The sequence below is a fragment of the Aphelocoma coerulescens genome, chromosome 15 (assembly GCF_041296385.1).
Source record: "Aphelocoma coerulescens isolate FSJ_1873_10779 chromosome 15, UR_Acoe_1.0, whole genome shotgun sequence".
In the NCBI taxonomy this organism is placed as follows: Eukaryota; Metazoa; Chordata; class Aves; order Passeriformes; family Corvidae; genus Aphelocoma; species Aphelocoma coerulescens.
In genome coordinates, this window is record NC_091029.1 from 7,418,888 (window position 1) to 7,442,850 (window position 23,963).

General features: G+C 38.5%; 1 protein-coding gene across 1 annotated transcript; it reads right to left on the reverse strand.

Annotated features, from left to right (window-relative positions):
* Positions 1-359: 359 nt before the first annotated feature.
* DGCR8 (DGCR8 microprocessor complex subunit) lies at positions 360-20,151 on the reverse strand. Its single transcript, XM_069030651.1, has 14 exons — positions 20,034-20,151; positions 13,252-14,248; positions 12,659-12,821; positions 11,349-11,491; positions 10,364-10,646; positions 8,666-8,863; positions 8,204-8,305; positions 7,560-7,658; positions 7,081-7,163; positions 5,873-5,973; positions 5,292-5,398; positions 4,946-5,073; positions 4,522-4,635; positions 360-4,185 (listed from the first exon to the last, which is right to left on the reverse strand). The coding sequence occupies exons 2-14, from the start codon at positions 13,972-13,974 to the stop codon at positions 4,102-4,104; spliced, it is 2,328 nt and encodes a 775-aa protein (XP_068886752.1). The 5' UTR covers positions 13,975-14,248; positions 20,034-20,151; the 3' UTR covers positions 360-4,101.
* Between the last annotated feature and the right edge of the window lie 3,812 nt (positions 20,152-23,963).

Below are 23,963 nucleotides of genomic sequence, written 5' to 3' on the forward strand. Positions count from 1 at the left end.
TATACATTTAGTATGGTCTAACAACAACAAAATTCTACTACAGCCCACAGTTGTGCTGATACCCCACCTTTCCAATGACAACAGGTACCAAAACCAGCACTTCGGGTTGTAACATTTCCAACCTTGACACGGTTTAAGTAAAAATACAAATCCCAATTTTTAAAAAAGGAACTTCATTTCATTCCAAGTGTTTAACCATGTAAACATTCAATTCCTCACAGAAAAAGTGATTCAGTATTTTCATAACCAGTGAGCCTGCACTGATCTAATTTCTCTTTAAAAATACCTACAGGACTTGAGGAATAAGAGTTCCTTTCTCTAGATATGCTTACTATCATAATACTGATCACACTGGCACATTTTATAATATCAAACTTTATTGCTCGAAACTAATTGTCTGAAAAATACACATGTAGTACTCAAAGACCGAACACAGAGGATTACATGATTGTGCAGAAAAAAAGCAAGCAGAGGCTCAGTGAAAATGAGGCTTTATAGTTGTACCAATTTAGCACTGGCACTAAGCAACTGCACCCAACACAACTCAAACAGCAACCATTGTTACCTGCTGGGACAATAAGGATGAACTTTGTTTTGTTTTCCCACTTTCGCAGATACACTTTGAAATACTGTCATTGATAATTTTATTTGGTTAATAACAGCATGGCTTCTTGCACTTCACGTTTCTTCCCACAGAAAGTTAGGAGGCTATCACTTCCTGAATTTCATTCCAGAACCAAAGTACAGTGTAGGGAATTAGTAAGATAATCATGATGCTTTTAAATACTTGGACATTACAAGTATATTTGTATAAAGCCTAACAGCATCACAGGAGAATGGAAGTTTACATACAACGGTTAAGGTTATGCATAATAGTCTTTCCAAACTTCTGAGTACCCAACTAATTCATCAGTTTTGTCTAATAAATATGGTAAAAAAAGCTGATGACTGGTGTTTCAGTAGGTAGCATCTGACTAAGTCACCGGAAGTCACAGTAAGTTTTCCGTCAGTACCATGAAGATTTGAATGCACACGAATTTAATCCTTAAAGTCAATATACCACACTTTTGTCAAGAAGCACATCATATGCAAAGCAAAAACTGTCTAATCCCCAAAGGATGGAACAGTTCTTAAAAATACACTCCATCCCTATAAAAATACCCATCTTCCCCTGGATATAGAAGGGATAAATAACAAGTATCAGTGACAAAAGCAGCAGTTTTATGCATTCATACAATCAGATCTAAACCTTTACAGCCGATTACCTAGAAAACACACAAGTTACAAGACAAGTTTAGGATACATCTTGAATCACACTGTAAGTGTTCATGCAGAAGCTGAAGTTAATGCAATGATCTATCCTCTATCACAGCAGCTCGTGCTTATGTGCAAATGCAAGACTGTTACACTCCAAACAATAGTAAACATTAAAACACAAGAATACTTCACAATGACATAAACAGCAGTTACGTTGTTTGTTCCAGCAGTTATTGCGCTATTTTCTGGACATCTCTCCAGTTAAAGGCTGCAGCAAGGTCTAATACCATCTTATTTTGTTTGTTTTTGTTTAGAATGCATAATATACGTTCTAGGCTTTGGTTCACAATGAAATCTCTGGATGTTTTAATTAAGGGCAATGGTCACCTTGTGATTCTGATAGTGGCAGACTGAGGTAATACAGCAATCCTCTTAAAATTAATGAAAACAAATTGGTAAGTGAGGCATCTATGGATATTCTGCAGGTGACCTGCAAATGCATTGACATTCTGATTTCAGAAAAATAAAAAGATCTACAAGGGTGATTTGTCTTCTACAGTGCCATCCAAGTACAGATTTTTCTGCTGAAAACACAAGCTGAAATAAAACCTATCTAAGAGTAATACATTTAGGCATAGATAAAAGCCCTGTCTTTATGAAAACAAACAGAAAAGTCCCAATAAAAAAACAACAAAAAAGAGACAAACAGCAATCACTGCTTGTCACTACTGCACCAATATTATATATACCCTTCAAAAGATGGAGATTTATTAAAGCTATACAAAAAAAAGCAGAGGCAGTGGGGTTTTTTTTGTCTTTTTTTTTTTTTTTTAAGACAGGCCACTTCTTTAAATAATAGTTTATATACTGTCTTCCAACTACCCGTATCCTGTTGCAACAGGATTACAACTCATGGAACTAAAAAGCTAAATATAATAATAAAAACTGGGTGGATTCATATTTGCAGAGACCTCCAAGCATATCATTTAAACAAAGAAACAGGTAAGACTCCATGAGTCCTCCTGTTTAACCTCATACATTATATGCAACACATTAGAGAATGTTAGTTTGAAATATAAATTAAAATCCACGTATTTCCAAAGTAACGTGTAATGTTAAAAGAAGGTCTTACAATACTGATGCCAACATTTTAAATCCAGTAGGCACTAAATTCAATATACTGCAGCACTCTATGTAACATGGTAAATTAAAAAACAAAACCACATCAAAATCAGAATAAAACCAAAACAAAACCAAAAAAACCCCTCAAGCCCCCAGATTCCTGTCAACATTAAGTACCAGGAGCTGCAGCAGGTACAGAGAACTGACCTTTTATTCCCAACAGGAGCAGGAGTGTAAAAATGGAGCAGTGCAGCTCCTGGATAAATCACTGCAGCCCTGCCACTAGCTTGGTTTTCACTCTCTTCTTAAAGACCAAACCAAAAACTGGTTCCAAGAGAAGACTTAACTGCAGTCACCCAGTGAATCCTGTATGAAGAACGAAACCCACAGAGCAGACTGCCACGCTATTTCTTCTGTGCTGGGCTTAATAAAGCCTCAGATGACACAGTGAGTACTGCCTGTTAGCCAGGATTGTATTTTAGACTAGTTGCATATTTGTGATTTTCTTATTTATAACAGGTTATGGTCTCGTTCTACTTATTATTCTATGTCATATTCCAAATCTACATTCTAGTTTTCCTTGCAGAAGTTACACGCTTTCTTTACAAACTAAAAATGTAATTAAAAAAAGTAAAAACAAAAACTTCTTAAAAAACCCTAAATTGCTGCAGTCAGACTTAAGGGTTGTGTTGATTTTTTTTTCTAAATTCTTTGCTTTTATGGTGCAAATTAATTAAGACTTAACAAGTCAGATGCAATCTGACACCAAACAAATGAGAAATTGTTTTATTGCTGGGAAAAGGGAGTGGAAAGTCATTGGCAAAATATTTTCAGGCTATCAACCATCATCAGCTGCATTTTGGCTCCAAGCTTTGAAAACAGCCTTTCAAATTACAGTTTTTATTTTAATCATATAAGTGGGGCCATATTTTCCCTGTTCAACTGATCCGTAAACTAACACGGGCTCTTTTCATTTAAAATAAACCCCGGTAATTTTGAATCTCCAACCTGTTACTCTTAACACTACCAGGTATTCTTGTTCTTTTCAAGTAATAACAAAATCTGCATCTTGTAATCTCAAATAACTAAGCCTGGCAGGAGACAAGAAACAAAACAAAAAGAAACAGCATTACTGGCCTAATTCTATGGCATTAGAAACATTGCTCATCACTTTCCTGTATTTGTCACCAAAGTGTCTTATCAGTGCATATTATTATGTGCTGAAATGCAACAAAACTTTTCACAAAAATAGTTTTAGGCATGTTCATACAAGAAGATGTACATATATTTCTTTTATATATACATATATATGAATGTGTATATATATAATATCAGCTTCAACCTGTACATAGATATTCTGAATTTCATACTTAAAATACATCCATTTCAAACAACATGGATGGCTTTCCAGGAGAAAGTGCTTGATTGGTTTTATCCTGTGTGAACATGCCTGTCCTCTGTGCATTTGCCCCAGTAGAGATCTTTATGATCAATTCTTTAAACATACATATCTCAGAGGTATTAAACAAGGAAAAAAAAACCAAAGAAAAATAAACTAGGAAAAAGTAATATTGCCCTGATGATGCAAAAAGAACAATGCATAACTGAAGCAGCTTGGATTTTAAAAGTTATCTTGCATTCTGCAGCAAACAATTTTAAAATAATTGTTGAAAATCTAGTTCCTCCATTTGTGTTATTGCTCCCCACTTGTACATTTTCTCATTACACATCAACAGTACAGAGAGGTTCACTACCAGGTTGAGCCGATTCTACTATTGTCATCTTGGGTTTCTTTCGGGTTTCCTCCTAAAAAATACAAAACAACCCCCACCACAGTCACAAAGAGAAGAGAATCCTAAAACAGTTAAAATTCTGAACAATTTTAGCCAAACTTGTGTGAATTGTTGCAAGAGGCTAACTAGGGCTAATGTTAAAAATAAATGTACTGAAGTAGGTACAATCAAGTTATAAGCCAATTTAAAAGAGGATGAAAGTCTCCCCAGAAGCAGACCCTAATCGAATTCTGAAGAGCTCTCTCTACTTTAAATACTGTGTAAAATAAGCAAAAAAGAAATCTGATCATTGGTACAAGTGACCCATGACATTCATGCTGTTTGTAAATACATAAGAATGTATACTCACTCTTTCCTGTGCCAGTTTTTTCATTTCTTCCTGTAACTTATTCAGGATGTGCAGATTTGGCTTGTTCTTTTTGGCATACTGCTGAAGTTCTATCACACTTCTATCAGAGGTTTCCTATTCAATAGAATCATAAGCAACAACTGATCAGCTTTATGAAAAAAAATTAATGTACATGGAGCAAAGTTTATTCTGTAGTACTTCCGTAGTTAGTTGGACTTCCTTAAGTAGGAACATCTATTTCCACAAGTTAGTTAAATAGGTTCTTTAATTTTGACCTGGAAGATGCAAGAGTAACACAATTATTACTGTCAATGAAATCCAGGCACCTTAAAGTCTTGTTGTAACTAAATTTACAAATCCAGAAAAATCCAAAAGCAAAACTCCAGTCACAGGGTAGGTTATACGCAGACAAAAGCATGCTCACCTGTTTAACCAGCTTGCTATTCTCTCTGCCATACATTCGCAAGAGAGAGCCCCAATTTTTCACATGTGGATGCAGTAGCTGAAGGATTTTCTGAGAAGCCAATTGCTTCCCCACTCTTTTATTTTTGCCTGTAAGAATAACCATGGAAGTGTGTCAATACCAGCACATTGTCTAATGAGACAGCCACAAATATTCACTTGTGTTAGTCATAACTGAGATACCAGAGCAGAGCAGGATAAGCACGTAACAAACTTGGTGGCTGAACAAGCACCCTCAGAACTGACAGCAAAGGAAAACAGGAAGAGAGAAAGGGAGATTCAGAGGTCACACCAATTATTGTACTTACACCAGCCTCGCACTGTGTGCTTGCCACAAGTCATGACATATTCACTCTTCTGATTTTTCCCAGGAATCACTTCAAACTTTATGGATGTATCACCCATTCCATGGTTTCTTAAGCACAAACACAGTCAAGATCACATATTAAGCAAAACAACAAACAAGTGAAGCGGTTGCAGTTATCTTGGATAGTCATTGCAATGACATTAGATATATTAATAACAAATATAATTAGCTATAGTAATAAGCTAATATTAATAAGCTATATATTAGATATATTAATAACAAATGTCAATACATTAATTAACAAAGAGATCTTTTTAGATCAGTAACTTGAGTCAAACAAAAAAGCAACCCTGTATGAAAGAAAACAAAATACATTTGTCCAGTAACTACATCCTGATCTCCAAAGAGGCATGAACAGCAAATATGAACTAAAGAGGACTCGGCATTAACCAGGTCAGTCCCCACCACGTCTCTCCCAGGCTCAGGGAGCGCAGGAGCTCAGGCAGGGTCACTGACAAACACCAGCAACAAGCAAACAGCAACACCTCACACCACACACGGGTCCTCATGCTGCGGCCTTACCTTTTAAGGCACTCATGGAGAATCTGATATGGAGACAAGAGTCCAGCTTTACTGGTGAGTTCATATACCCGTGAGTCCTCAATACTGATATGGTTAAAATACTGCAAAGGAATTGAAAAGGGTTATTGTGCTTTGTGCAAAGAAAACCCTAATGATGTCCTTAACCCTAACTTCGCTTTTGCTACACTCAAAAAATTCTCTTGCCCTGTGCTTAATACTTTAAAAAGTGTTTTAAAATCCATAATGGATGAAAAGCAACATTATTAAAACTGTCACACCTAATCATACATTTGCAGACAAAAATTGTAACTCCAATCTTACATTATTCAATATGTACATAAAAACGACAATCTTATAAATTCTTTATCATAATTTCTCCCTTCAGGACAAGCTTATTTTATTTAACTAAATATGAAACTTTATCAAAATGCTGTGGTTTAATAAAAGAAACCAAATGTGCCAATAGCTGTTAGGTTATTTTATTTTAAAAGAATGGAAAAAATTGTCTGCATTTTCTTAATGACCATTTCAGTAGTGCATGGCATACAACACAGTTCTATGTTAAAGCAAGGGTACAAACAACTCATTCTGTATATAACTTCATTTTAGAAAACATTCCTTTCAGGCTGATCACTGATTTTTCCTTTACTCCTTACTGATGGTATCACTGATCAATGAGCTATTTAATTCTCCCAGTACCTGAGCATATAGCACAACTTTCCTCGTAAAGAAATTTTTCCTTTGATTTACTCAAATGTCACTGCCTAAACGATGAGATTTCACTATGTGGTAATAAAAACATCTCAGAAGCCTGAGCACTATTACTTCTTACTTGGTGTCCTAAGATTGACATGCAAAACCAAAGAGCATCTAGCTCTGAACCTTTACTGGTATCAGCCAGAGGACTCTGGAAGGTAGGGCAGTACAGGCAGTCTGGTACCTTGCAACATCTCAGGTCTTCAGTAAGTGACCTGATGTGTCAATAAAGACACAAGTTCTCTGAACCAGAGCAAATTTACTGATCTATTCCGATAGAAAAAAAAAAAAGTATTTTCTTTGCCGTAAGTCTTGCTCTAAATGAAGGATTTTATATTTCCATTTGACTGAGAAAACAATCTTATTAATTTTAAGTAACTTTCTGATATTAAATGTGCAGTGTTTTAAAAACAAACTCAAATGACAACAGCCAGGAAGCATGAGCTCAGTACCTCAAGTTCTTGACTGTCTTTGGGCTTCTCCTCAGAGGTCTGTTTAACAAAGTCGGGAATAAGGATTTCCAGTGTAGCTCGAGCTGCAGAGAGTGATTAAACATCTTGACTAGGTTTATTTTGAACAAAAAATCTCCTCTAGAAATTGACAGGTATTTTTTTCTGGTAAGAAATGTATTCACTTACACTTTCCAAGGGAAAAAAGTTCTACTTGTTCAACCTGATAATCGAAGTCTCGTAATTAATTAAAATAAGAAGAAACTACTTTTTATAAGTGCCTACAAAAGGAAAAATATTCCAGTCTCATTTTAGAAGTGACATAGAGCCTTTAAGACCTAAAAATAAAGAGTTATCATCCCCTAGTTCTTACAGCCAAACCCTTGTACTGTATCACTATGGCCCTCAGAACCCCAGAATGGTACAAGAAGCAAACAGATCAACAATTCAGCAGTTGGCACTGAGAAAGAAGAAAACATTACCAGCTTTATTCTTGGCAAGTTTTTTGCTGCTGGCAGTTCCTGCCCCATAAGTTACTCCATCAATAATCACTGAGGCTCCAAAAGGTTCACTTGGGTTCTCTGGAAATGGAGGAGGAAAGAAAAGAAAGCTTTTCAGAACTCCCTATGTATATGAAATATCACCACTATCAAGATTTGTTTTCTTCATTTCAACTTGAAGAGGAATGAAAATGGTTTATTCTTCATGAAGACTAAAAAATTGTTTTATTAACAGTTTTCCATTAACAGACTTACCACCATATACATCATTCTTCCAAATAAAGAACTTACAGATTGTAAGAGATCACTGGTAATCTGCCAGAATTCAAGTATTAATTCCAAAGTTTTTGCATCATGGTGTGTATACAAGAGCTACACATTTTGATATTGGAAATTCAGTTGTATTATGTAATGCATACCCAGGAATAATGTAATTCTGAATGATTATAAGATACCCTCTAAAAAAAACCCCAAACAGCAAAAGCAAGAACATATATTATACCACTTAAGGAAAGAAAACCCCAATATTAACTTGATTCCAGTTATATCTTCCATATATGTAATATTTTTGGATTCTTGATTAAGCATCAAAACCAGGATATAGCTGTTGAAGAAAACAGACTTACCACATTCAAAGAAATTGTAAACAGGGCGAACCTTTAGGACTCGTTGCATATATTCATGCAAGATGCAAACTTCAGACTTCCCATTGGGATTAATGACAAACTCTGCAAAAATGACAGAAGGGAAGAAGCTAATTAGTTCCAGTTTTTGAAAGATCTTTTCTGTTACAAATAAATCAATACTAGGCAACGCTCAGCATTAAAAAGAGCTGAAGGTAGTCATTACTTACCAGGACTGTAACCTTAAATAAAAATATTCTTGTTTAGAAATTGGTCTTTATAATAGGAAGTATATTTTGACAGTATTTTTTCTTTACTATGTAATATATGATGGGTCAAAGAACACAGAATACTGGATCAGGAATAAAGTGGACTTATTACAGGATTTTTTTTCTTTTCAGTCAAGCTTAGAACTGCAATTAGTCCTCAATAAAGGCTATTTGAACTCCAGGTAGATCAGCTAACCTTTCTTTATGGGTGCATCCTGCACAGACAGGGTGATGAGTTTCTGGTTGGCCGGCAGGATGGGCCGCTCGGACTCCGCCTGCTTCCGCTTCATCTCCCGGTTGAACTGGCGTCGCTCGGCCCAGGTCCGGAATTTCTTTACAGTCACTTGTTCGAAGTCAAAACGCTTCTCAAGATAGCGCCGAAAATCTTCCAGATCTGAGAAACACAATCAAGTTACTTTCTCTACTCTACCACTGAACAAGCATTAAGTTCTCCATTTCCACTGTTTTAAACGTGCTATAATTATTTTCTTAGACTAGGAGCAAAAGGTTAAGATGCTGTTTTGGACTAACAGAAGTAATTGTAAGTTCTCTCACTATAGGATCAAATGCAAAATGTTTGTGCAAACCAGAAAACAAAATTTAAAAACCACCATTTTGTTCTGCCACTTGATAACTTTACTAATCCCTAACCAGCATTAATACCCAACACAATTTGCAACAAAAGACAGTAATTGTTCTGCTTCTACATCTAACCACCTTCCCTTTACCTGAAGCAAGGTACACAGTGAGTACAGTAGTTATGCTTTCAACCTCAGTTCCCTGAAGCCAAACCCAACTGTTGCTGCCTACTTATTATGCAGTGTACCATGAACCACTGTACAGTGATGCTCCATGAACTCCATGAGTATCTGCAGCCTCTGTGCAGAATTTAACACATTAAATTCACATACAGAGTACTAAAAGATCGCCCCTTGTAGTACAGCTGCTTCTCCTTTATAGGATATTCTGCCGATATAATCAGCAAAAATAAAGAGTAGCATCCACAGATGTAAACAAACAAAAGCAAGCTGCTGATACTGCTTCCTTCCACAAGGGATTCCAAATGCAAGTCACGCTTATACTTGATCACTCAGTATCTTTTTCAGTAATACAGAACAGATCCTATTTAAAGAGAGAGATAGACAGGTGAACTTCATGCAAAAAAATAAGTGCTTACTGACTTTAATTTTGCTGCTACATATTGATGATTGGGGATATTTTTTTTACATCTTTTGGCATGGTTTTTGGACTGGACATGACATATGTAATGAAAACAAGTTTTATGTCTGAGCACTACAAAGACAAATGTAGCCTATGATCCACACCAATATTCTGAGCAGCAGAAATTTACATGGATGGGACTCTCAGGTATGCAGATGTGGTAAGTAACACATGAGCTTCCTCTTACAAGTTCATCTCTACTGGGTGGTGATTTTGGCATAATGTCTCTCAACAACTTTTTCTGTAAAGGCTATCAGATTTGCATAAATAAAATAATGAAGCATATCACCCCTTTGTAGGAGTGCAATTGTGTTTGCATGACTTAAGTCTGCTAGACCTGTGCAAATACAAATATAGTTTAACTACATCATTTATCTTAAGAGATCATCCCGAAAATAGATACAAGTCAGCCAATACAGAGGGTGCATAGGAAAGCCTACTTGCAGAAGTCACACAAACAACTGACAACAGCACTGACATAACTGATTCTTAAATGGAGATAAAGTCTACAGGACTAAACTACCAAAATGTTCACGTTTTTCAGTAAAACTTTTCCATGTGGACTCTCAGAGCTTCGGGCAAGATTACAATTCAGTAGCCAAGTCTGGAATAAAACTTCCCAAATGCCATTACCCAGCTCAAGTAAAGAAAAGACTTCACTTCCCATACATACCTACAGATTCATCTTTACATACTTCAACTTTGGCCTTAACTTGTCCCAAAGCTCCTTGTGCTGCATCTCCCCCAGAGGGGTCTTTGTCATCTAAAGGCCCAGAATCAGCAGCAGTGGAATCTGGTTCTTCTGTTTGGCAGTCCAGTTCTGAGGATTTATCTAGGTGCTTTACAGGTGATACTTCCCCATTAGGGGTTATGTCATTGTTTTGTTCCCTTTCCTCATTTTCCTTCATTTTTTTGTAATGAAAGCAGGGAATGCTACTAAGGGGAGGATCATGTTTCTGCAAATATAAAATAATACAGAAGGTTTCAGTATCTCAAGGTCACCAAAAGCAAAACTCCAACCCAAAAGATGCAACCAAGATGGAAGCTACTTTTATTCAGTCTAGGCTCAAGCTCCTCTTCGGTCAACAAAGTCATTCTACTCAAGAGCTGAGCAGGGCCACTCCTGTGGGATCTTCACACTGTGTAACACTGATACAAACCCGCTGGTTTAGATCCAGACTACAGTCTGTTCAGCTGTATGCAAATACTACATGCTTTCATAAAATCCATTGAGCTTTCCTGGGGCATAAGCCCATGGCATTAAATCCAATTTCTGCAGATTCCTTGGGTTCATGAATGTCATATCCTTACTTCTGCAAATGTGGACCACAAGCCACAGCTCAGATTAGTTTATATTTACAAAGAAATGATCCCTATATATATTTCATGGTGCAATAAACCCTTGATTTTGCAGCCATACTAGGAAAGTGAAGGCACCAAACAAGATCATCTCATTCACTTTAACTGCCCAAACAGAAAAACAAAAGCACCTAAGAAAATCATATCAGATTTTCAGGAACAAAAGAGTTTACTTTTCAAGGATCTTAATTCTAATACTGGAAACAAGCCTGCCAAAGGAGAAAAATATCCAACTGCTTGCATGAACATGTCTAATTTTTTTAATTTTAGTAAGTATTTAAATAATTGACAGCTCTCACCCTTATGCTTCCCGTTCCCAAAAAATAAGGTCTAGACCAGGTAACGACTCTAGATTCTCTGTGCAGATATACAGGAATGCCCGAATTATGGAATGTCATGATCCATCCATCTGGCAAAGGTTCTGTAGGAGGGCGGCCACGACCTTTAAAGCAAATAATGGCTTTAAACTTGGATAGACTGCTCAGAAGAATAGAAATAAATCCAGGTTTTTATTTATTGTTTTTTTCTGTCCCAAAGAATAAAATGGCACTGAAACAAGATTAAAAATGTTTTTTTTGTAGAGAGATGTTGTTTTAATAACAAGGTATATGCTTCTAACCCAGACTAAATCCTGCAAAATTACAGATTCCATGACGTTCTCAACTAAAGGCAATAGTAGCAGTAGTTTTTATATAGACTGATTTGTTTGTTTCATCATTGAATTCCCTTTTCTTTAGTCTTTTTCTACTTATCACAAGCACCAGTATCTACTGGAAAAGTCATACTCGCTTCAGAAGCAACTTCATTTTCCATTAAAAATTTTTCACTTGACACTCAGGAATAAATTTGCATCAAGAAACCACCAGATTCACAAACCCAAACAGCCAGAAAATAGCTTATCTCTAAGCCAAGGACTCATGTCTCTCTAAATTACAAATCAGAGACCATTCATCTTTGCCAGGAAGCTTTCAGCAATCTCTGTTACTATACAATTTTGGAGCAAAAAATTATTTTTTTTTTATTTTAGAATATAGTGAAGCTGTAAAATACTCCACGAGTATGTGTTTTAATTTTAATTCTAATTCAGAGCATTTTCAGTTACATTCTTCTGGATGGGTTTGTATTCTCAGCTCTTTATTAGTAGTTTCTAACATTAATACAATAAAATTGGAGAAACGTAAGCCACTGACTTTTCTAGTTGTTATTTTTAATCTAGATTGCATGCATAGAGACCTCACATGCAGCAATTTCAACAGCAGAAGTTATGTAACTGAAGCAGGAAAAAGGCCAGAAGGACCAGAGACAAAAACCCCAGATCACCCTTGTTCACCTCCCCACTGAGGTAATACTCATTATTTTTCACAATCACAAAAATGCACTAAAATATATTCTTATTACATACAACAGATCAAAAGCAAAAATCAACTTCACTGTTTAAGAATGTGAAAAATCATATTCCACAGTAAGAAGCCTCCCAACAACAAAATTCTCCAACACATTAACAATTTCACACAAATTGCTATCCCACACTTTGCTTGTTGATATACTTTCATCCTACAGACACAAGCCACGCACAGGATCTACAGTTATTAAATGCACATTAACTTACTCTTCAGTACAGTTTTAATTTTGGTCATCATTGGCTGCACACTTGTCTCTCCATCAGACTGGTGATCACTTTCACCACCGTATTTCTCATTATCTAGTCTCCTTGTTTTGGGTGCTCGAAGACCCTCTTCCAGCAGAGCATCCACATCATTATCAAAGTCATCCTGAAAGAGACTTCATCAGACACTATCCTTCTGGGTCTACCAACCTCCCTTTTCCCTTGCAAAGAGAAAGCAGACTTTTTTGATATGCACTTCCATACAGAGAGAAACTAGAATTTCCAATGATTCCAGTAAAAAGACTGAAAAATAAGAAAATAAGTTTGTGAGAACTAGAATCTACATGATAAAATGAACTGCAATTGTGTGAGAAGACTTTTAAATACTGTCTTTACAGAAAACTATACAAGCTGCCACACAACTCAGAAGTTTGACTAAAATAGTTTACAGAAGTTCTCAGCCGAAGCTCTGTCTCTGAAAATTCTGCCGTTTTGACTCACGTACTGCACACTTTGAGAAGAGATTGTTTCTTTGCATGTTTTTTTCTAGCCACTTGGAAACCTCTTACCCAGCAAAGACCTGTGGATTTACTTACCTCATATGAGAAATTCAAGGTTTCTTCATCCACTTTATCTCTTTGAACGATTGCTTTAGATGTGAACCCTCCTCCTTCTTCATCTATTTCCATCAAATTGTCGGTAAAGTCTTCTAGCTCATCCAGAACTGCAAATTCCACTCTCTTTTCCTGATCAATATCATTTTCATCATCCTTCTTGTCATCACTTTCACCCCCTAGCCCTACAGCTTTACCATTACTACCACCGAAAGGACAAACATGCAAATCCCCATTGACATTATTAATACCAAACTCTGTATCTGCCTTATAATCCTGCTCAACTCCAGTGTACAGAACTTTCCTATCTTTGCTTTTGCAGCTTTCTGTAAAGCTAACGCTAATCTTCACATCCTTCAGTAACTTAAGATCTGGGGTGAACTTTCGAACTGACGGTGCGTGACGAGCAGTTCTCGGGCTTTGGTCACTACTCTTGGGGTCTATGATAAGACGACTTTTGTAGCAGGCAGATCCCTTTGTGAGCAGCTGTGTTCTGCAGAGACTGTGCGTGTCCCCAGCAGGGGTATCTGACTGTCCATCACCACCAGAGCCAACGTCCATTACCTCTGCGTCACTGGACGTTTGCAGGGGAGGTGGTGGAGGCTGTTCGTTGGGCGGCAGAGGTGGGGGACAAGTGTGATTCTCCACATTCATTTCTCTTGCAGGTTCTTTAGGGAGGGGTGGTACATTTTCATAGTTCTCCATTTTTAAAACTACTGTTTTAAAAAAAACAATGCTTTAATAAATGTTTATCTCTATATTCCTAACATGCATAAGTCCATCAGGATTGGTTTATCATGTTCTAGTCAATATGCAACACTGATGATTCAGTTAAGCTGACTACATTGTTCTTTTCATTAATGTAGACAGCTTTCAGAATCACTGTCTCAATTATTGGAAATCACAATGCATTCAGCTTAAATAGCTGAAGACTAAGAGTGCATCTTCACTGGACAAGCTGGTCTTTTCTTCTTTCAACCTACAAGAGGAAACAAACAAAAGAAGAATTTTGTCACAGGAAAAAAATGGAAAGAGTATCCCAGGCAGAAAGAAAACATGTCACTCCTTCCAGCATAAGTTTCAAGTAGAAGAGTGACACAGTGAAAAAAGCAGGGTACCCAGATACCATCTTGAATGAGGCTGAAACTAGAGTGGTTTAACTGCTTGAGCTGTACACCAGCACAAGAATTTGTTGAAACAGTTGCCTTTATAATTAGTTGACTATCTCTGCTTGGTTAGCAGGCAGGGCATTAACCATGACTGACTAAAAACTGTGCATTTTGGGGAATTTTTCCCATAATTTGAAACAACCTGATTCAAGCCATACTTACCCACACAGCAGAAAGGCTAATTAGTTTACAGTTTAAGACAATCTGCAAAACCAACAAGATTTTAAAGACTGTGGTCATGGCTTTTCAAAGTTTAAGTTATCAGCTATTTTTGAAATCTCACAATTTACTAAAATCTCACAGAAAATTACTCTCTAGATAACCAGATATTAGACATTTGATCTTGTATTTTGCACTATTATGGAACTAGTTACTCTTTATGTCCAAGGAATTCAGGTCCAGATACATAGCATTAAAGCTCAAATTAATTTTGGAAGGTATTTAGAAGCCACTGTTTTAGGGAATTTAACTTGGAAAAAGTATTCAATTCCTCTAGGAAATTTTACAGGGGATGGGGTGTGTTTGTTTAGGGTTTATTTTTCACATTAGGTGGCTCTTTCTACCATGTCTATGATGATGTCTTCAATTATACTTTTGTCATCTGTGCTGGACCATAAGCACCTAGGGAAAGGAAGGATCATTTCTTACCTGCTTATTTTGGTTTCTCCAAGTCCCTCCATGCCAGACCAAACTGGGCTTAAATCATCCTACAAGCTAGAAATGAAGCACTGCCACTCTGCCCCAGCCAGTCAGCTGGCTGAGTCTGCTCTGTTCAAAGCATTCCCAGCTGGCAGAGAATGTCTACCCAAGTATTCTGGAAAGACAAGCTCCAAGATCTTTCCTGTTGCTGTGTAACACTGCAGGCAACAGGGCAGAAGATCTGCATTGTCATGAGGGACTTAGAGAAACCAAGTGTAATTCTCTCATGCACCTCTACACCAGCCCAGGCAGAACAAACCAACAGCAACATCCAAACACCAGCTGGGGCAAGGCACGAAGCGGGGAATCAGAAGGTATGAACAGGATCAATTAAAATTCAGCAACATACAGAAGTTACCTACCTGGGAGCTGGAAGAAAGCATAATACATAACAGCGCAATCTCTAATTTGGCAACAAAGCAAATTTTGCTGGGACAGCAGAGGAGTTCTCATATTTTGTGGTGGTTTTTTGATGTGTGGGGGGTTTTTTGATCATATTCAAAACTGTGACACATCCAACATGCCAAGTTTGACATGTATTATAAAATTACTAATGAAAAAGACTGATAAGAACTCTTAAAATAATCCCATCTTCTCTGATACCAATACATTTTCAGATTGAAAAATGGCTCATTCACCAGTAAAACAAGCAATTCTCTATCTTTAAATCCATTCCATCCTACAAGATGACCAAACAACAACCTCAACAATGAACAATTCCTTCATCTTTCAGCAGGTTCTGAAACATATAATGTTGTAGAGAACACCCCTAGAAATATATTTGTCTAATAATTAACTTCCTCATCTCCAGATTAAAAAAGCAAAAAAAAGTGAATGACAAATTATTAAATTCTTCGCAGTAAATCATTAGCATCTTAATTCTGATCAAAAGAATCAAAAGTCCAAGCATGAGTTCAGCACCTCCTGGAAACTAAACACCCAAGTCATCTCATTTTTCCACCTTAAAAAGCCTTCTAAAGACTCTTGAAAAGAGCAAGCAGAAGTAGTTCACACAGAAATGAAATACTGAAATCAGCATTCTAGAATTTGAACAAGCAAAGCCTTCCTTTGTGTTCGAGGAGCTACCTGGTCCAACTAGAAAGACTTATCTTTGACACGGCATAACACATGATCATGAATGCCCCTTCCAGATCCCTGATACATGTCCTGCTCCTATGCTCAAGAGTATTTTAACAACACCAACGTCAAAATGTAAGAACTTAACCTTTACCTGCCCATCTTTGGTGGCTCACTGAAACAACACCTCTGCTATTTGCAGGAAAGATGTCTTGTTATTCTATTCAAGCACTGGTAACAAATTCTTGTTGTCTTCCCTTTCTTGCTGGCTGTGAAATAATGCAGAGCTGAACGATGAATAGCAAATCACTGCCAGGGATTGTCTGCTCCTCAGTACACACACTGTGCTCAGGAAAAGTAATAGACCAAGATGGGTTCAAATGAGCTTTTCCCATTTCTAGCCATGAACCTACACATCCCTAGGGTAAGATAACAGTCTGGTAGTGATGCCAAAAAGATTTTTTCTTTTTTATACATTTTTCATATATTTGTAGCTCTGTAGACTACTATTATATAGCTCCTTAACTAACTCTAGTACTTTTCTTACCCTTCCTCTTAGATTTTATAACAACAAACTGACCTTCTAAATACATTCCTGAAATATTGTTTAGTCTTACTCTAAGTAGGGGACCTACAATAAGACATAATAAGTGGGACAGAGAACCGTTGGACCAACTCCAAGGGGCTGACCCAGGGGTGGGTTACTGGGGCAACTGAATCTCCTGCTGATGTACCTGTTAGATAGTCTAATTAGTTAACCTTATAATTGTAGAAATCCAGTGCTGGGTGTGCCCATCACCCCTGGAACACCTGGAAGCTTCCAAAGAAAGGTCTGCTTGTTACTATTCCAACACTGTTGCACGGGTTTTTTTCTGTTTTGATCATAGGTAACAGTAGTTCCACAGTTACAATGGGCTACACTACCTGCCTATAAGCTACAAAAAGCAAGGCAGAAGCAGAGGAACACAGGTCCAATTCCCATCTACTTCCCTGCCAGCTGACATTACAATATGCCCTTTATATCAGGGTCTGGGAAAAAAAACCCAAAACAACAAAACCACTGAGCTATCAGGTATTTGGAAAGACAGAAGGGAAGAAAGGCAAAAGGATGAGTTAGGTGAGCTTGTAGGTTACAAACAGCCTTAGACAAGGGAACAAATGGGCTTTAGATAAGGGAACATAACTGTCACACACAAACAGGCTCAGTGGGCCAAGTTACATCTGAACGTGAGTCAGTTTGCCTATTGCCATCCTTAATTATATTGTCCTGAAATAATAGTTTCATTCTCTAAGGCTCCACCAAGTTCCATTAACAATTTCCAAAAAGATTCATTCCAAGGAGAGACAACACCATTGGCAGCTGCACCAAGCAGTAAAAAACACTGAAAACATGAGTGCACAGCTCATTTTCTGCAGATCACCAACACATGGAATTTCCATATTTTCCTCTTATTTTAGCTGATCATTTTTAAAAGTTTCATGTCACGAAGTAAACTCAACAATACATATACGGGGGGTACATATAAATGTAATGTAGCAAACTGCACAGGTCCCAACAAAAGCAGAGTAATCTTAGCCTGGTTGTCTTACAGATGTCTTTTAAAGACAGAAAGGAAAAAAACAAAACTACTTTGTTTAATAAGTACCACTGCCCATTCTCACAATCAGACAAAAAAGGGATGGGAGAGAAATACACAGAGGAAGGGGTATCTTTTTTCAAGGCAGGAAACAACCAGAATCTTAAAATTTGTAACCAGCATCACCCAGACTCAAAGAAAAATTCCCTTCAGTTACAGCAGGTCAGCAGTCTAGTAATGAGTTTAATAAAGAACATATTTTCTTTAAAGATACTTGTAACTGCAGCAAGGAACAGCATACCACAAATTCTCTCTTCAAAAAGTCACTTATGAAAAGAAACTGTGTCAGAGACTGCTTACTTCACATTCAGTGGACCCCAAAATGAAGAGTGGCTCAGAGCAAACTTTCCTTATTTGCTAACCAAATACAAAGTCCTCATCCTCCAGCCCCAAATGGCAACTCTGGTGCTGATCCATTAACCCCTTTTGAAGTAATTCCCCACTCATAGTCATCTACCTTCTTTTTATTATACCTAGTGTGTCTTTTCAATACATACAGCTCTAGAAATAAGTTAATCCAACTTATCACCGCTACTAAAAAAAACCAAACCAAACAAACAAAAAAAACCCACCCAAAAGAAAACCTGAAGAGACTGAATTTATTTTCTTTAAACCAGAACAGGAGGCACCAAAAGAAAACACTCTAAGATAACTACTACATTAAGAACTCGGCTCTTCTCATTATCAGCTGTAGAGTAGAAACGTTCTGAAGGAAACAACCACTTTGTGTAGGTCAGTCATCAAGGAAGTTTAAGAAAATGCAGCCAGGGCCCAACAATAACGGTATCACTGGCTCAAGAACTTCTCTACTTCATAAAGCTTCATCCCATTTCAGAACGAACAGACTACATAATTTTGGAAAGGCACCCTGAGAAATGGCAAAACAACGGTTGCTTTTAGAGCTTGACCAGTTTTCTGGCAGGGTTTAGATGGTTTGATTAGTTATGTAAGACAAGAAACTGATTTACAAATAAAGGTGAAAATCAGAGCCTAGAAAAGAGAAAATATATTCTTCTTTTCACATTATATATAAGCTTCTTACTTGTAAAGAAGAACAGCACACATAAGGAACCAAATTCCCTTCTCTTTCTCTAAAAAAGCAAAACAACCCTGATAATCAAAAGGAGCTGCCCAAAAACCCTAGCAACCCAACTCCTCATCCAGAATCAAAAATAGGAACCCCTAAGTTTAATTACCTAAACAGACAGAAAAATTTCTCAAATCACAAAAATAAAATATCTGATTCCAAGACCTCTAACTCACAACCTAACGGAATAAAGAAATTGAATGTGTTCACCCAATTCCAGTTTATGGTCGAGCAACGCCTGGATATTCAGGTCTCAGCGGGCAAACAAACTCTGCAGACAAACCCAAAGCCTAAGGAAAGGAGTTACAAAAGAACGAACTGCTTCCAACCAAAAAAAGCTGGGATAATTAACCTTTCAGAGGCTGAACGAGATATTTTGCTATTAATAGAAAGAACACATGAAGAAGAATCCTGAGAGTTACAGAGACACCCCATTACCTTCAATGTACCAAAACTAAAAAGTCCCTGTACGCCCGCACACACGTTGGTGCCTTCTCTTCCTAACTTTGCCCAGGAGCCGAGACACGCTCCTGTCTTCTGTACAAAGGGGGAACAGAACCCTCCCCGTGCCTCCCTTTGCCACAGACACACACGGACCCGAGGCACGGTGTAGGAACAGCCGGAGCCCGTACTCCCCATCACCCCCGGACGCGGAGGTGCCGAGGGTACAGACATGGCGTTTCCTTCCCTTCCACCATCCTGAACACAATCCCACGGCGAGGCGAGTAGGGAGGTGGCGGGGGGTGGGCGAGAAACGAAAAAAAAAAAACAAAACAAACAACCCAAAACACAAACCCAAAACAACCAAAGAAAAGCCCTAAACAAAATACAACACCAGCTCTGAGCAGAGGCCGCTCAGGCCGGGCGCAGGGGAAGCGCCGCACGGCAATACCCTCCGGGCAGGGCAGCACCCTCCAGATCCAGCGATGGGATGTCGGTGCTCGGGGAGAGGCTCCTCTGGGCTCCGCGCCCGGGGGCCGCACCGGGCAGGCGGCAGGAGCGCGGCGGGCCCGCTGGCGCCGCGGCCTGTCGGGCGGAGGGGTTGGTGCTCGCGCAGGCCCGCCCTGCCCGTCGCCCCGCGGGACCCGCACCCACCTGGGCCATACCCGGCGGCCCCGCCGCTCCTGTGCCGGGGCTGCGAGTGAGGGCGAGTCCAGCCGCCTCACGATCGCCGTCCCGCACTCCGCGCCGCCGCCATCTTTAAACGCCTGCGCTGGGCCCCTCCGCTCCCCGCGGGCGGGACCCCGCGCGCGCCGCGCCAATGGCGTCCGCAGCGTCCGCTGTCAGCGATTTGAAATCCCGGCTGCCATTGGTCCATTGCCCTGCCTGTTAGCCCGCTCCGCCAATAGGGGCGCTGGAGACACCCGCCCTCACAGGCCCGGGCCATGGCGGGGCGGGCGGATCCTTTGTGTGGCCCGGGCACCACTCGGGACTTTCCCCCCCCCGTTCGGACCAGCTACAAAAAAAGCCACTTTTCCCTGCAAACGCTGTTTTGTATCTTTAAGCAACAAAACTACAGCATTACTGCTTCAAGGCTGATTTACCTAAAAACGATAAGTCAAAGTAGGGCCATTTCTCATGCTGTATGTACTAAGCAGTTCACAGAACAAGCCCCAAATCTGACTGCAGTGTTTTTACACAATTTATGTAAAACTACTTCTAAAGTGTTAATGAACATTTGCTGTCCTAATTTGCTCTGTTATTTTATAATTTGTGATATAGAGCTTTTATTGATACACTTACTTAGAGGGTTGCTTCTTTTGTCCTTCACTGTTATACTGGTTTGAAATCGACATCAGACACAAAATATTGTGATAATACATCCTGGTTTTGTCATAAACAGTATGTTTGTGTTTTTTTCATGTGTAACTTCAGGACATGAGAATCTTTCTCTAGTATTTCACTGATCTCATGTCTTTGAGGTCCTCAAATACTGCTATGAAAGGTAACAGTAATATTTAATAAAACTTTTAAAACTTATTCAGAAGACCACTGTTAGGCCTTTCCATCTTTGTCTCACTGGAACAACACATTTAATGACAGGGTGATAATTTGAACATAATGTCACAGTGCCGTGTCAACACATAATGATCAGGTTACTGAAACTGCTTTAAATCATTGCAAGCTGCCCTCAAAAACTGAACACAGTTGCAACTAAAAGCAGTTTCTAATTTTTAATTCCTCATAACAGGTTTCTCTCAAGCCATGATTTTAGTGATTTTTAAATTACGTCTGCTTTTATTAATGTTAAAACAAACCACTTCCGAGCATGCATTTAATAAACACCCACAGTTTGCAAAACAGCCATTCACATCACACTTCAACTGTCAAAGCTGAGGAAAAAGATCTCATAATTAAGTAAACAGCTCGAGTTGATGTTGGTATTTGCTGTGTCAGGCCACCTCAAATTGCTAACACTGGAACAGAAGTTTGTCCCTCTCAAAGGGCCTATGAAATACCAATACTGTGACTCATTGGCATCCCATTTATGTGACTGTATAAATGAACTACTGCAGTAAGAAGATCGTGTGCTTCAGAAAACAGGTTAAATTTTTTGTATGTACGTGAACAGCAATGCTTCAGTTAGGATCAGATGAGGCACACACACAGATTTTTGATTAGAGCTGGAAAATTAAAATGCCTGCAGTGCTTTAAAAATGGAAAAAATAACCAGTTTTAGTTTTTTCATTGTGCATCTGTTTTCAGAGAATCATACTACTGTGTCTTAAATGAATGGTGCGACAGCTGATTACTTGAGACACTGACACTACAGAGAAATAGACTTCTAACTTTTTATAAACAAAAGAATTAATCCATTAATGAAATAACACTTTCATCAAAACAATGCTCAAATTGTGGTTAAATTTTTAATCTAGAAGGTTGATGTGACCTCTGAAGAATTAAAGCTGATCTGCTGTGCCTAACAAGGTGCAAATTCACCTGAAAATTTTCATCACCTGGACTTCTGATGAAAGACTTGTCAAACATGCACAAAAATCTTCCACTTTTGAATTAGAAGTGTACAGGTCCACCTGCTTGGTGCAATCAGGATTAACTGTAACACCATGAAGTATCATTAGTAACAAAAAACCCAGTTCCTAATGACAAGGAGATTCTCACATAGAAGATATCAAAGTCTGGACAGAAACTACCGCTGTCAACACAAAATACTGCAATCAAGCCCATAAAGACAAAACTATGAGCTTCCCAATAAAGTTAACAGGCTGCATTCATCAGAATGAAAATTAGGTGGAGCCAGTGGCTTTTTCATATTCTTCCTATGTCAGTAACTGCAGCACATACGGCGCTGTTCCAACAAGAGAAAGCTAATGTAAGACAAGTTTTGCTCAGCCTGTATTACTTTTATTTCAGTAAAATAAGTTGCACTGCAGCTTTTTACTTTTTTTTGTTTTGCATTGGTAAACTGGTATTTGCTTGCATTACATGTCTTTGTCTTTCACTTTTTGCTGCAATCTGCTCTCCTCAATCTAATCTCTGTCACTCATCACTTCACAGCCATGGAAAGATGTCAAAAAGCCCCCATGAGCAATCTCAGATCAGTTCTTGAATGTCAAAAGAGGTGGTTGATTGCTACAAAAAATAATCAGAGTAGACACATCCTTCGGCTCAACAATACCACAGAATCTTGCTCTTGCCATTCACAGATTCAACATAAACTAAATTGTGCTGTCTACAGAATCACTATAACTTCTGATATTCCTGTTGGAAACACTTCAGCCATATGGTTCTCCCAAGTTTCAGACTGCTGGCAGAATTTTCCCAATAATGCATATATTTTTCTAAAGACAATGTTGCTTAAAGTGGGGTATGATGTCTAAGAGGTCAAATAAAAAGTAACAGCTTTACATTCAAATCTGGAAATTAAACCAAGAAAAAATAAAGCCAAAACCAAGTGACCTTCACATTAGAGACTGGAGTGCACAAGCCATTCAGAAGGAACATTCTGCTCAGTTGCCAGTTGGACCTGGGCTGGTGCTATCCTACTGGGACTGAGGCTTCCCTTACTTGTTCTTCATACATAGAACAAACCTATTCCTATAGCTGAAAATCCTGCATTCGTAAATACACTCAATTTATCTACAGGGAATATTAGAGAAAAAAAATAGTATCTATCTGGGACAAAACAGCAGTCTTCATACTTTGCTTTCTATAGGCCCTGTCATCCAAATAGTTCAGAACACTTTTCTGAAATAGGCAATATTTATCTGCTCTTTAAAAACTTTAAAAAGTCCTCTGAGTCAGCCTCGTGGCTGTTTGCACATCGTGCATCTCTACCAGTTAAACCACCCCTGCAAGTCAATCTTAGTCACTTCACAAGTTGTAATAGTATTGCACTGACAACTACTGCAGACATTCTGGCTTCTCCCCAACTGCTGCTGCATAGTAATTTTTCTTTATACACCGTGATGTTTCTAACTCAAAGCTGTGGTAACAAAGCACACTTTGTTGTACACACTTTGTGTGAACTACAGCTAAGAAGCTGTTGCTGCAACCCCTTAGCCTGGTCTCCTCTGTATACTGCTTGCAGCACGCAGACATGAATCAGGAGCGTAATCTTCGGCTGTCAAAAATCCAGCTGTAGTTGCACTCATATGAGCAAAACCATAAATGTCAGTACCTTTGTCTTCCCTGACAGAGGCCAAATAAATTCTGAAAGCACGGTTGTGCTGCTAGGGTTGTTTTTTATGCAACTGCCATCCCGGGATTGCTTTGCCAGTCTAAACTCATGCACATTACAACAAGAGAGAACTCAGACTTGACTGGCACAATATATTGCTAAAGAAAACAGAAAAATTTGCAAGTGCCATATTGCAAAGATAGTGATACAACACATCTATATATGCTACATCTAGAAGTACAGCAGGCCAACAAATGAAGATTTATGCAGCAAAACAATTGGTGCAGAGTACTTAATCTTCATGCAAGGTGCATTTCAGACAGTTTTGCTCAGGTTAAATCCTTTACCTGTTGGAGAACACTTGGTGCATTCCTCACACACACCTA